The following is a 13,659-nucleotide window of genomic DNA, read 5'->3' as shown; positions in this document are numbered from 1 at the left end:
AACAGAAAGAGGAGTGGGGCCAAGGCAAGCCCGCTTAATCACATCAAATGGGTCAGTGTGGTCCCCTCAAAGGCCATAAGGCACTGAAGCTTGGGTCTGCACATAAAGAAATTTGATTGCATCAATCAAGCCTTTTGGGACTTCCCGCCTCTTCAACGTCTGCCACAATAATGCTCTTGGGACAGAAACAAAAGCTGTTTTAAAATCCAGAAATATAACATATATTTTTTTAAGTAGTTGTGTATATTTCTGGATTAATAAAGACAACAGAAGACTATGATCCACAGTGTCCCGTCCAATGCAAAACTCCTGCCTGGGCATTACTAATGATCCGCGTGTCACCCCCCCTATTTTTTTTGCAATTTTGCCAGAAAGACTTTACCAAAGACCTTCCCGGCGCAGTCCAGTAAGGATATCAGGGGTAGTTTTCGGGCTGATCTTTTGCCCCTTTTTATGTATGGTTACAATAATGGCCTCCCTCCAAGTTCGAGGGACTTCCTTGGCACAGATAGCAGCGCTGAATACTCTGCAAGGGGTCAAGATCCAAATAGAGTGTTCATCCCAAAAGAAGTCTACTGGTATAAAATCAGGCCCAGCGGCTTTGCCCCTTTTTTTGTGAACCCAGAGCTTCGTCCACCTCCTTGTGTGATATAACCAAGAATCATTCTGGGGGATTTACATCCAGGCTGTCATACTATAGGCTGGGTAACCTGCCTTCCAGGGGCAGCAAAGAGGTTGGACAAGTGGCTCCTCCAAACAGTACCTGTGATGCAGCATTGAAAAGACTGGTCACCATCAAGTTCGTTCGAGGTGACCCGCACCATATCCTTTTCTTCCATAGCTACACGGAGAGCGGCCCATGAGGCTTTAGCATGGGCTCTTTTTTCATGCAACCAAAAGTGCTATATGGTTTTTCAGTATGTACAGATGTGATCACCTTGATTGGTACTAATAAGCATGTGGTTAGGATTGTCCTTGCATCACGTACATTTCGCTGCTCCAGCTGTACTCGTCTGGTCAAAGGACAGAGTAGCCTTGGGAAAGGCATAAGTGCCTGGCCCAATTGTTGGAATGTGGGTTTAAGACAAACATCCATCAGAATGAGGATATGATAGATCTTTACTTGGATGATCTTCACGAGTTTGGTGTAGAGTAAATTTGTTGACCAACAATTGTGAAATAGACATTGGAAAATATTGTTTGAAATTGTTGTGGTGCTTTGGTAGGGATCTATTCAATTAGGGTGAACATTTCTCTTTCTCTTGCTTTTAATAGGTGTTTTAAAATTTGATTCTTTTCAAATGGGAATTAGAATCGAAAATTGTGGCAGGGTAGGATATATCCATCACCTGATGTATGTTATCTTCATTGGATTGAGGTGTACAGTTCTACATAATTGTGTGATATTGAAAAGGAAAGGAAACACGTATTTGATACACTCTTATGCCATCAATGGTCATTGTGCATCTCTCTATAAAATGTAATCTGGTTGAAAAAGGGGTCATTCAAGTTTTGCATATTAGATGTTTCCAATGTTAAGGAGACAGCATGCTTAATGGACAAATCTGAATGGCACACTCAATAATACTGCTAATTTTATTTTACAGATTGACAGCCTGTGCTATGACCATGAAAAAGTATGTCCAAGAAAATGTTAGCCAGAAATCCAACACCACCATCAAGTATTTTATGAAGATGTTGAGCAGCGTCAGCGAGACATTGATCTTCATTTTCATGGGAGTGTCCACGGTTGGGAAAAACCATGAGTGGAACTGGGCCTTCGTGTGCTTTGCGCTCCTCTTCTGTCTGATCTGGCGCACATTGAGTAAGGAACACATCTTTCAACAAAGCAAAGATATTAAAGTGATCAAAATGTTAAATGTATGCCAAAGATTACCAATTGACTAGAACGTAAGGGTGGTATATGTTTTGAAATCCGATGTATGTACTTGCGAGGGCTCAGGGCAGTTACTGGTCGAGTCAGCCCCCATAGTGGGCTTATCGCTATTAGTCACCTGTGATATCATCTGCAGGGGCTAATAGCTTTTTGAGAAGAATAGTCCACTGGTATCTGTTGATTTTATGCCAGCATGAAAAAGGCATGCAGGAGCAAAACTGTGTGTTCTTCCAAGACAAAAGAGGAAAGTAAAGCAGAGATGCAAACTCAGCTTTGCTGCCCTCCTATGCCTTGAAACAGCAGAACATGGGGAAGAAGCTTGTTAGAGCTTCTTTTGCTAACATGGCCATTTGAAGAATCAGAATACAATTGTTTCACGCAACTACCCATTTTCCCTACCAGTAATTACAATTATTTTCTTTTATATAGGTGTTTTCCTTTTATTTTCTATAGTTAACCATTTTCGGACATTCCCCTTCACGCTAAAGGACCAATTCATCATTGCTTTCAGTGGTTTACGAGGGGCCAGCAGTTTCTCTCTGGTGTTTTTGCTTCCTGTGTCTCTTGTTCCCAGAAAGAACATGTTCATCACTTCCACTATTGTGATTATTTATTTCACTGTGTTCATTCAGGTAAGCGATTTTCATTGTCTACTGTTATCATATGTATTTTCAAGACTAACGTCAAATATGTACTATCTGCCATCTCTCTAAAAAGCGTTGTCTGTGGCTGCTTGCCAATTTGTGTATGTGTTTGAAAAATCCCCCCACACTGTTTGTAGAAGCTATGTCAATAAGAATTGTTTGGTTTAGGTTCGTCATAAATTATGACTGGAAATTGTATTTCCAAGGTACCACGTGACACACTTCTGTAAATGATGCTTGACAGCATTTACTTGTGTAGTTATACAAAATTCATAACAAAAGTAGACAAACACGTGATTCTGTACTACGCGTTTGTGAAGGGATTACTATTGTTCTGTCTGCCGTACTGGTGTAATATAAAAAGCATACAGAAAAAGCGTGCGCCAAACGTGGAGGCCTTCTTTTTACGTTCCAATAGATTTTCCTTGATTTCTATGGCAAAGTAGGGGCATGAAGGTGAATTGCTGCTTCCCCTTTACCCACGTGCTCTGCCGTGCAAATTCGCATGCATTACTTCCAGCACCTGATTCTAATGATGACGATAATGTATTGAATTTCTATCAAATAATAAAAAAAATAATTTCGCATATACCCCATAACCCTCAGGTACCTGAGCGCTGCTTATTATTACCCACGGTGTGTGGTGCTCATTTATCGAGCTCGGAAGGATGAAAGGCTAAGTTTGGCCCTACCGGGATTCGAACCAGCGTTGGCCAACTCTGCACGGATGACAAAGTGAGCGCTCCACTCGCTGTACCACTTGACTGGCTACTTTTTAGATTCGCTAAAAGTAGGACACAGTTCAAAAGAATCCATTCTCTGTGCTGCCTGCCATGCACACAGCATGTACAAAACGTGTACTATGAAGTGAAAAAAGGAGTAAAGGTGAATGTGTCTGTTGTTAAGTCTTTTTGCACTTTGTAGTGCAAAGGACACAAATTACATGAAGGTAATATTTGCAAGTGCAAATGGAGCAGGTGCCCTCTGTGCAATATACAAGGTTTTAGACAATGACCACCAATCTATGAGTTGCACATATGTTTTAAAATATGCATTTACACATGTTATGTCACGTTACTTTTTCTCATTCATATACATATTTTTCACATTCATTTGTCCCTTCAAATGCAAATGATGAAACAAATCACCCTGATTGAATACTTTGCAAATTGTACACAATTTCGTGTTTTGACAAGCATTTCCCTTGCCTCACTCCACAGATCTACCAATCCAACATGTGAAGATACATTGCAAATTATTTTGGTGGTTATGTGGGTCAGAATCCAAAAACCAAGTTGCAAGCTACTTGTAGTACTCTAGGGAAGATTTTGGACAGCAAGTTATTTTTCATTGCACGCGTTTTGAATGTTGATTTCAAACTACAAAATAGTTTCTTTGCTCACTCACTTCAACTGTGGTATTGATGTAACCTGACTAATGTTTGAAGTGTGTTTTACGTATGTATTTGTAGTGCTATGGCAAGATTCAAGGTTACATTTGTAGTGGTGTAGAGTAAGTCGTTGTACCTTAGCATTGTTGTTTCTACTGTTTGTAGATTTTACCTTTCATTAGAGTACGCTTAACTGCTTTTAAAAAAAAATTATATATATATTATATTTCAAGGTTTTGTGGAGATTATGGCATACAGTATATGAATATATGTTGTGTAAGTGCATGTCAAGTAAGTGTACGGAGTATGAGTATGTTAGCCTATGAGCTTATGGCATATGATATGATATGATATGATATTTTAATTATAGCACGCCCAGGGGGTCAAGGGTGGACAAGACAACAATCTTACTAGGCCCAGTGACATTGAGATAGCGTAAGTGCAGGGGAGAGGTAGGGGAGGAGGGATAAGTGCAGGACATAGTATCTAAACATCATGAAACAAGAAATGGGGCCAACAGGTGGCAGTGCAAGGTTAAGAGCAGAACAGCAAGGGACAGAAAGTGCAGGTAGGGGGACTGTAGGGTTACAGATACAGCCCCAAGCGCAGGTTTGCCGGGAGGCAGTTCGGGCATGGAGCTGGGAGGACAGGGACATGGGCCCGTAGTTCAGAGGGTTGCTAGGTAACCAGTGCAGAATCCGACAAGAGATCAGCAAAGAAGAGCAAGAGAGAAGACGTAAGCAAACAGAACATTCTTGAGCTGCTTCCGGAACCAGAGATGGTTCTGCTCAAGTTTCAGAGAGGCAGAGAGGCTGTTCCATAGAGAGGCACCCACAGATGAGAGAGACCTGCCCCAGCGCATTGCTTGGAAAAACACCTGACCCTCAAAGAGTTGGAGGTGATGGAGGGAAGGGCTCGAGTAGGAAGATATTTCAGAAGAGAAAGCTGAAGCTATTTTGGTCCCAGGCCTCAGAAAGCCTTGTGGACAATGCAGATGGCCTTGAATTTGATCCTTGCAGCCATTGGGAGCGTATGGAGGAATTTCAGTGCTGGAGAGATATGATTCCCTGGCTTGAGGCCAAGGACAAGTCTCACAGTCCTGTTCTGGATGAGTTGCAGAGGATGGAGAGTAGTGGCAAGCAGGTTTAAAAAGAGGCTGTTACAATAGTCAAGCCTAGAGAGAACCAGGGCTCTAGAAACAGTGAGCCTCTGGGGGAAGGAGAGGAGAGGGAGAATATCTCTGAGGAGGTGCAGTTGGTAGTTTGACTTCTTAGAGACATCGGTGATGTGAGGAGAGAAGGAGAGTGGAGTTAAAGATAACCCAGAGGTTCTTAGCCTCGCAGGTGGGAGTAGGAGGAGGGCCAAGAGGGCCAGCCAGAGAGTGAGGGGAAGGAAGGGTGCTGGTGTGCCAATGAGGAGGATTTCCATTTTTCTGGCATTCAGGCAGAGATCATTGGCAATGCACCACTCTTGGATTGCAGAGAGACAATCCGGGATGAGAGAGGGAGAAGGGGCGGCAGTGGGGAGCCGGAAGGCGAGCTGGGTGTCATCCGAATAGTATTGGAAGTTGGCACAGATAGCAGCAATGCAGTGGGTGAGAGGTGCCGTGTGTTGGTTGAACAACCAGGAAGAGAGGTTAGACCCCTGGGGAACACCGCAGGTGGGGAAAGAGATAGAGGAGAGGAAGGAACCAAGTTGGACCTGGGAGGGTCGGTCAGATAGAAAATTAGTTAACCAGGTCAGTGCCTGATCAGTGATACCCAGATTATCATGGAGCCAGTTGAGCAGGATGACATGGTTAACTGTATAAAAGGCAAAGGAGAGATCAAGTAGGATGAGGACAGAGGGGATATTAGAGTTAAGGTTAGAGAGCAGGTCTTCACGGATGTTCAGGAGAGCAGTTTCTGTGATTCTGGGTGCTCTGAAACCAGACTGATGATCATGGAGAGAGCCAAAAGATTCAGTGTGAAGATTAAGCTGGGCGATAGCCAGCTTTTACAGGAGTTTGCCCAGGAAAGGAGTGTGTCGTAAATCTCCCCCCGTCTCACCTGTGATCGGGATCTCCCTTGTTCGGCTGCAGGACTCTTCCTGTGGATGGTTCGGGTCTTGAATAGGCTCGCCCGAGCCTCGTCAGGTTGCAGGACGCGTTCAGAGTTCCGGGAAGTTCGTGGTTCCAGGGTATCCAGGATAGCGATGAACGAGTAAGTAGGGGGGAAATCCAGGAACAGGATAAAGGTAAGGAAGGAAGGAAGTAAGAGGATCAAAGGAAACCAATGTAGAGAGTAAACACACGTCGGGTCACTACTGAAGATAGCGTTGAGACGCGCGGACCCGCAGGGGCATGACCAATTTATAGTACGTGCCACGACGTGAAAGCTAGTGCGTAGCACGGAGCTTGGTACGGCCATGTTGGGAGGAACAGGGAGTTCAAGTCCTTCATGACAATGACCATGAGGTCCAGAAGGGGCAATTTCGCCGGGTCATGAAAGCATGCCCCCTCCGAAGACTGGTTCCTCCAGGCTTGCCTGGGTGAATAAGATGGAATCTTCTGAGCAAATCGAGGGGTCTTCAAATTAGAAACTGGTTCCCATGTTCTCTCGCTAGGGGGGTAGCCTTTCCACTCGACCAGATATTGTAGTCGACCCCTCCTATACCTGGAATCACATATCCTGGTCATCCACAACAACAGGTGTGGGTTTGAAGGGTTTTCGAGTAGAACTAACGTAGGATTTCAACAGGGAAGTATGGAAGACTGGATGTATCTTCTTCCAGGAATTCGGGAGCTTAAGTCGGAAGGAGACAGGATTGATGATCTCCTTTATAGAAAATGGACCATAATAGCGAGGAGCCAATTTGTTTGGTCTTAGATGTCGAGGCAACAGTTTCGAGGCTAGCCAGACTTGATCGCCAACTGAATCGGAAGGTGATGGTCTTCTCTTAGAGTCCGCATATCTTTTGGTTCGAGTATGGGCCTGTTCTAACTGATCTTTGGCCTCTCCTTGTAAGTCGATCAGCGTCTGAATCCAAGAGTCAAGGGTAGGTACCGGAGTAGATTCTGGAAGAACTGATGGTAAAACAGACAGGTGATAACCTTGACTGCAACGGAAAGGGCTGATCTTGAGAGCTGAATGATCTGAGTTATTGTAGGAGAATTCGGCTAAAGGTATAAGGAGAGACCAGCCGTCTTGAACCTTGGTGGCAAAACAACGAAGATATTGTTCCAGGGTTTGATTTACTCGTTCCGTTGCCCCATTGGTTTGTGGATGATAGCCTGAAGAGAGGGCACGTTGGATTCCTAGAACACGACAGAGATGTTTCCAGAATTGTGAAATATACTGAGGTCCCCGATCCGAAACAAACTTGGAAGGAAGGCCATGAAGACGAAAAATATGTTCCAGGAAAATTCCAGCAAGTTCTGAGGAAGATGGTAGTTTATACAATGGTGTAAAATGAGCTAGATGAGTGAACAAGTCAATGGTTACCATGATGGTTGTATATCCTCGGGAAGGTGGTAATTCAACAATGAAGTCAGTGGCAATAACTTCCCAGGATCTGGTTGGCAACGTAGGTTGTAGAAGCAGACCCGCCGGCCTCTGATTATCGTATTTGTTCTGACTACAAATAGCACAGGTCTTGATGTATTGAACTACACTGGACTTCATCCCTGGCCACCAGAACTGTCTTTGTATAAGACGGAAGGTGTTGGTTACTCCTCGATGGACGGAGTGAAGAGTATCATGGCATAGATAAATTACCTTCTGTTGAAGTTCTTTTGTCGGAATGACCACTGAATTGTTCTTGAATAAATATCCTTCCTTGATTGTTAGATGCCAGGGATTTTTCTTCGATATGTCCCTCCAGAGTTCAGATAATTGAGTCTGTACTCTGATTTCTTCCAGGAGATCGATCGCTTGAGCTACAAAGATTGTGGGTGGAAACATTTTAGGATAGATCTTATCCTCCAAGGGAACGTAGTCGGGACGCCGAGAAAGGGCATCAGCAATCAAGTTTTGTGATCCAGGAACATGTGAAATTTGAAATTGATATTGAGCAAAGAAGTAGGCCCATCGAGCTTGTCTACTGTTCCTGCACTCCAGGGATTGTAGGACCTGAAGATTTCGATGATCAGTACGGACTTGAACTGGATATTTAGCACCCAGGAGTAGATGTCTCCATTCAGTGAAGGCATGACGAATAGCCAATAACTCCTTCTCCAGAACTGAGTAGTGAGTCTCGCTGGTGGTCAGGGTCCGTGAGAGATAAGCAATGGGATGTTCCAACTTATCATCGATTCTTGTTTTAAAACTGCTCCTATGGCATAATTGGAGGCATCAGTTTCCACTAGAAAAGGACCATTTATGTCAGGTTGGGCCAGGATGGGGGCCTGAGTGAATTCTTCTTTCAAGCGTTGGAATGCCTTGTCTTGTGGTATAGACCAGTCAAATGGAACTTCTTTCTTCAGGAGATTAACAATGGGTTGAACAAACTCGGAAAAGGTGGGAATGAATTTCCGGTAGAAGTTGGCAAGCCCCAGGAAGGATTGTATTTGCTTAACAGATGTTGGGGCGGGCCAAGCCAGTATGGCCTTCACCTTTGAAGGGTCCATACTAATTCCTTCTGAACTAAGGACAAATCCCAGATAGTGAACTGATGTAACATGAAACAAACATTTTTCTTGTTTGGCTAAGAGTTGATTTTCACGGAGACGTTGAAGTACTGCTTTTACATGTTCTTCATGTTTCAAGGAGTCCTTGGAGAAGATCAATATGTCATCCAAGTAGACGATAACATTGAGAAATAACATGTCAGAGAACACCCTATCCATAAAACGCTGGAAGACTGCGGGAGCATTAGTCAGACCAAAGGGTATGACTAGGTATTCAAAGTGACCAAAGGGTGTTCTAAAGGCTGTTTTCCATTTGTCTCCTTCCCGGATACGGATCAAATGGTAAGCACCTCAGAGATCCAGTTTCGTGAATATCACTGCACCTCTCACAGCTTCAAGGATATCCGAGATCAGGGGTAGTGGGTATCTGTCTTTCAGGGTGTATTGATTTAGGCCCCGATAGTCCAGGCAAGGTCTAAGCTCTTTGGTATCCTTTTTTGGAACGAAGAACAATGAAGCACCAGCTGGTGATTTTGAAGGTCTTATGGTGCCGTTCTCAAGATTAGTGTCTAGGTATTCCCGGAGGGCTCTCTTCTCTGGTTCTGAAAGGATAAACATCCTGCCAAAGGGAATCACTGCTGAGGGTTCAATATCTATGGCACAGTCTTCGGGTCTATGTGGGGGTAAGGCTTGAACAATGGCAGTAGAGAATACATCAGCATACCCTTGATAGATCTCTGGAACGTGTACAATATTGGAAACCATGAGTGGTCTCTCTGGACACCTTGGTAGACTTATAGGAGCTGTGACTAAGGTATCCAGGTTTAAACAATGGTTCATACAGAACTAAGAGCCCAGGAATAAGGATCCGGCCGTCCAGTTAATATATGGATTGTGCCTTTGTAACCAGGGCATGCCCAGAACCAAGGGGTAATGGGCTGATTTTATAATGTCAAACACAATTCTTTCTTGATGATGATTTATGGAAAGATGGATCTCCCTTGTTTGCAGACTTATGGGTCCTGAGGAAAGAGGTCTTCCGTCAATTGCTTCCACTGGCTGTGAAAAACGTCTTGCTTCATATGGAATGTTATGACTTCTGACCCAATCTTGATCAATGAAGACTCCCATTGCTCCGCAATCCACCATGGCCAGTATGGGGTAGACCTTGTCCTTGGATGGTGATAAAAAGGCCTGTAATAATATCAATTTGTTTCGTCCAGGAGAGTTCAAGGATGGAATTGATGTGGAGCAAACATCGCTCTCCCGAAACCTTGCTCCATTTAGGATCAGGAGCTGGCGTTTCCCGAGCGTCGGGGAGTAGCCAGAGGACACTCTTTAACTAGATGTTTATCTGAGGCACAATACATGCATAAGCTTGTGTGTATCCTTCTTAACCTTTCCTGTGGGGAAATTGGTCCACGAAAGGCTCCAAGTTGCATGGGTTCAGAATCAGTGCTCGTATTCTTGGCAGATTCTGTCCTTGTAGTATTCTCTGGGGAGTTTCTTTGAATTGAGACCTTATTCTTTTTCTTTTCAGCCTTTCTTTCTTGAAATCTGAAGTCTATTTGCATTGACAAGTCCAGGAGGCCCTGGAATGAACTAGGACGTGCCACCCTGGCTAACTCGTGCTTGATCTCTTCATTTAGACCTCTACGAAACAAGCTAAAACTGGCTTCCAGGGGCCAGTCCGCCTCTTTGGCTAGCTGTTTGAATCTGGTAACATAGGTCAACATGTCTTGGGTCCTTGTTGGAAGTCAAGAACCTTCTCTTGAGCACAGTGAACCAGCTCTGGTCGTTCGAACATGGTCTTGAGTTCCGCGATGAACCCTTCATAATCATCCAGGAGAGCATCCCCTAAATTGAGTAAAGGAGTGGCCCATGTAAGGGCATTACCGGAAAGATGCAATATTATGAAGCCCACCTTAGCCCTAGGAGTTGAGAAATAGTAGGGCTTGAAGGTAAAATGTACCAAACAAGAATTCAAGAATCCATGTAAGGTCTTTGTTGAACCATCGTATTTATCAACCACTCCTCCCAATAATACGCTGTCCTTGTTCGCGGAGTCAAATGACAAGACAAGCTGTTTTAGCGCCGCATTCTCGGCTTTTAAATTCTGCATCTCTGTGGAAAGTTCTTGCATTCCGCGCATCAGGTCCTGAATAGCATTCTCCATGGTAGAATCCGTATTGATCGTTTGGCGTCTCAAACTGTCGTAAATCTCCCCCCGTCTCACCTGTGATCGGGATCTCCCTTGTTCGGCCGCAGGACTCTTCCTGTGGATGGTTCGGGTCTTGAATAGACTCGCTCGAGCCTCGTCAGGTTGCAGGACGCGTTCAGAGTTCCGGGAAGTTCATGGTTCCAGGGTATCCAGGATAGCGATGAACGAGTAAGTAGGGGGCAAATCCAGGAACAGGATAAAGGCAAGGAAGGAAGTAAGAGGATCAAAGGAAACCAATGTAGAGAGTAAACACACGTCGGGTCACTACCGAAGATAGCGTTGAGACGCGTGGACCCGCAGGGGCGTGACCAATTTATAGTACGTGCCACAACGTGAAAGCTAGTGCGTAGCACAGAGCTTGGTACGGCCATGTTGGGAGGAACAGGGAGTACAAGCCCTTCGTGACAATGACCATGAGGTCCAGAAGGGGCAATTTTGCCGGGTCATGACAGAGTTATACAGATTAGGCGATAATTAGATGGAAGGGAGGGGTCGTCTGAGGGCTTCTTGAGAAGAGGGTGCACAAGAGAGTGCTTCAGGAGGGAGGGGAAGGTAATGGAGGCAAAAGAATGCCACGGCACAGGCAAGCGTGTCAATGTGGTCCTTGATGGTTTTGCAAGAACAGGAAAGAACTTGTTTAGATGAGGTTTTCATAGATCAGACTTGTCTAGAAACCTCATCGAGGAGACGGGAGCAAAGGCAGAGAAGCGAGTGGAAAGGCCGCAGGAGGGCCGCAATGGGATGAGAGTGTGAGGGAAGAAGCACGACAAGCCGAGAGGGTGGATAGGATGTCCACCCTCTCACTTCATCTCTAAATCTCGATGAGATTTAGAGATGAAGTGAGAGGCTAGGGCCGTGCAGAGGGCCTGTGAAGGGACAGGAGAGGCAGAGACTGTGGTAGGATTTGCCAGCTCCTTGCAGATTTTAAAGAGTTCAGCCGAGTTGTTAGATGCTGCAGAAATGCAGCATTGGATGTCAATTCTTTTCTTAGTTAGGACAGAGTGTCGGTATTGCCTTTGGAGCCAGTTTTTCAGAGGGTGTACAAGAAGCCAACCATTTCCTCTCAGCCACCCTACAGTTGCATTTAAGGGTGACAAGGTCTGAGTCATACCAGCAGTTGCACTTGATTTTAGGCCTCATGCGGATCCTCATAACAGGGCAAGTACACCGAGAGTATCAGAGATAACAGAGTGGAGAATGGAAAGGGCTGTGTCAGGGTGTGTGTCAGACAGAGGTGTAGGAGGGGGAGAGAAAGATGCAGCAAAAGACTCAGCTGACACACGCATCATGGGTCAAATGACTGAGAAGTGGGTGGCAGTGTGGGGGTAGGCTTGGCCTGAGGGGTAGAGAGAGAGAGAAAGAGAGAGAGAGAGAGAGAGAGAGAGAGAGAGAGAGAGAGAGATGAGAGGAGAGGAGAAAGTCGTCACTCCAGGAGAGAGGAGTAGAAAGTTAGAGAGGTTTGAGGAGATCAGAACATCAAGAGTGTCATATCAACGTATTCCCTTTTGTGGTATGTAATAATTATGATTGTGATAGGTGGGTGCCTAAAACCATAGGATGTATGAATTTATGGTGAATGTTGTGTGATTTTATGATATATGAGTTTATGTTGAATGTGTTTATGTTGTATGTGTTTGATGTTATAAGTGTTTATGCTGTACCTGTCTATGGCTTATGTGTGTATGCCACATGGTATATGGCATATGAATCAATAGCACATGAGTTGCATGTGATTGCTTGGTATGTGAGCATCTCTTATATAAGTATGTGGAGTGTAACAGTCTGCTGTGTGATGTATGGGTAAATGGCTTATTAGTGTATGGCTTACGAGTGTGCTGTGTGTTAGTTTATTTCATGTGTATTTAGGGCATGAGTGGATAGCATATGGTGTATTATATTTGACATATGTGCATATGTTGATGAGTGTATGTCAAATGAGTGTATGACATATGAACATATGGTGTATGGGTGTATGACATATAACTATGGCATTTCTTGTTTGGCACATGAGCGGATGTCATATGAGTGGTATATGAGTGTTAGATATGTGAGCGTGTGGCATAAGGGGGCCTGGCATATTCGCTTTTGGTATATGACATATGAGCTTCTGGCATATCAGTGCTGATTGTGTGAATGTATGTCATGAGATGTATGTTGTGTGAATGTGTGGCACACAAGTGTGTGGTGTATGAGTGTGTAACCTAACAGTATGTGGTGTAAGAGTGTGTGGTGAAAGAGTTTATGCTGTAGGAGTGCATTGTGTAAGAGCCCATTGTAATGCAACATGTGGTGTAAGAGGATGTGGTGTAAGAGTGTGTGATGTAAGAGTATGTGGTTTCATGTTAAAGAAACATAGATAATAAAGATGGGTCACAGGTAAGTATACAAGGTTTAGCATTAGGCTGAGGTACTGCAAGCAGGCCTCAAATAATGCTTTTCAGAAAGAAGTGTTAATTCCATTAATTTTCTTGGAATCCGCAACGGCTCGTAGCACATTGCAAATCCCAGGATCACACGGTAGGAAGCAAATAATCTTTCTTATGTGAGGAACTCATGGTATCAAAAGGAGAGTCACAAACAAGAGATGCAAGTCCAACAGTTTTATCTATTACTTTGCAAATGGTTGGAGACTTCCTAACTGGCCCTAAATCTAAAGTGGGAGTAAACACGATCATAACGTAAATATAAAACAGTCCTAGTCAGTACAGTCAAAACTGAGGGTTCTAAATCTAATGCCTGATCTAATTCTAAAACAAACAAGTGTAAGTGTCTGCTGTGCGGTGTATGGGAAAATGGCTTATTGGTATATGGCTTACGTGTGTACTGTGTGTTAGTGTATTTCATGTGTAAATAGATCATGAGTGCATGGCATGAGTGGATAGCATATGGCGTATTATATTT

General features: G+C 44.2%; 1 protein-coding gene across 2 annotated transcripts in view; it reads left to right on the top strand.

The window, feature by feature from the left end:
- Positions 1–13,659, top strand: part of LOC138526328 (sodium/hydrogen exchanger 4-like) — a 794,744-nt gene that overhangs the window by 292,841 nt on the left and 488,244 nt on the right. Inside the window, exons 4-5 of one of the 2 annotated variants that reach the window (XM_069636929.1) lie at positions 1,608–1,825; positions 2,351–2,529. In XM_069636929.1, the coding sequence (XP_069493030.1) occupies positions 1,608–1,825; positions 2,351–2,529 (397 nt within the window). Of the gene's footprint in view, positions 1–1,607; positions 1,826–2,326; positions 2,530–13,659 lie in introns of both variants that reach the window. The other variant, XM_069636928.1, reaches the window with a different exon arrangement.

Source organism: Ambystoma mexicanum, chromosome 7p (genome assembly GCF_040938575.1).
Source record: "Ambystoma mexicanum isolate Mex_15411 chromosome 7p, UKY_AmexF1_1, whole genome shotgun sequence".
NCBI lineage: Eukaryota > Metazoa > Chordata > Amphibia > Caudata > Ambystomatidae > Ambystoma > Ambystoma mexicanum.
This window is presented reverse-complemented; position numbering and strand designations above follow the sequence as displayed.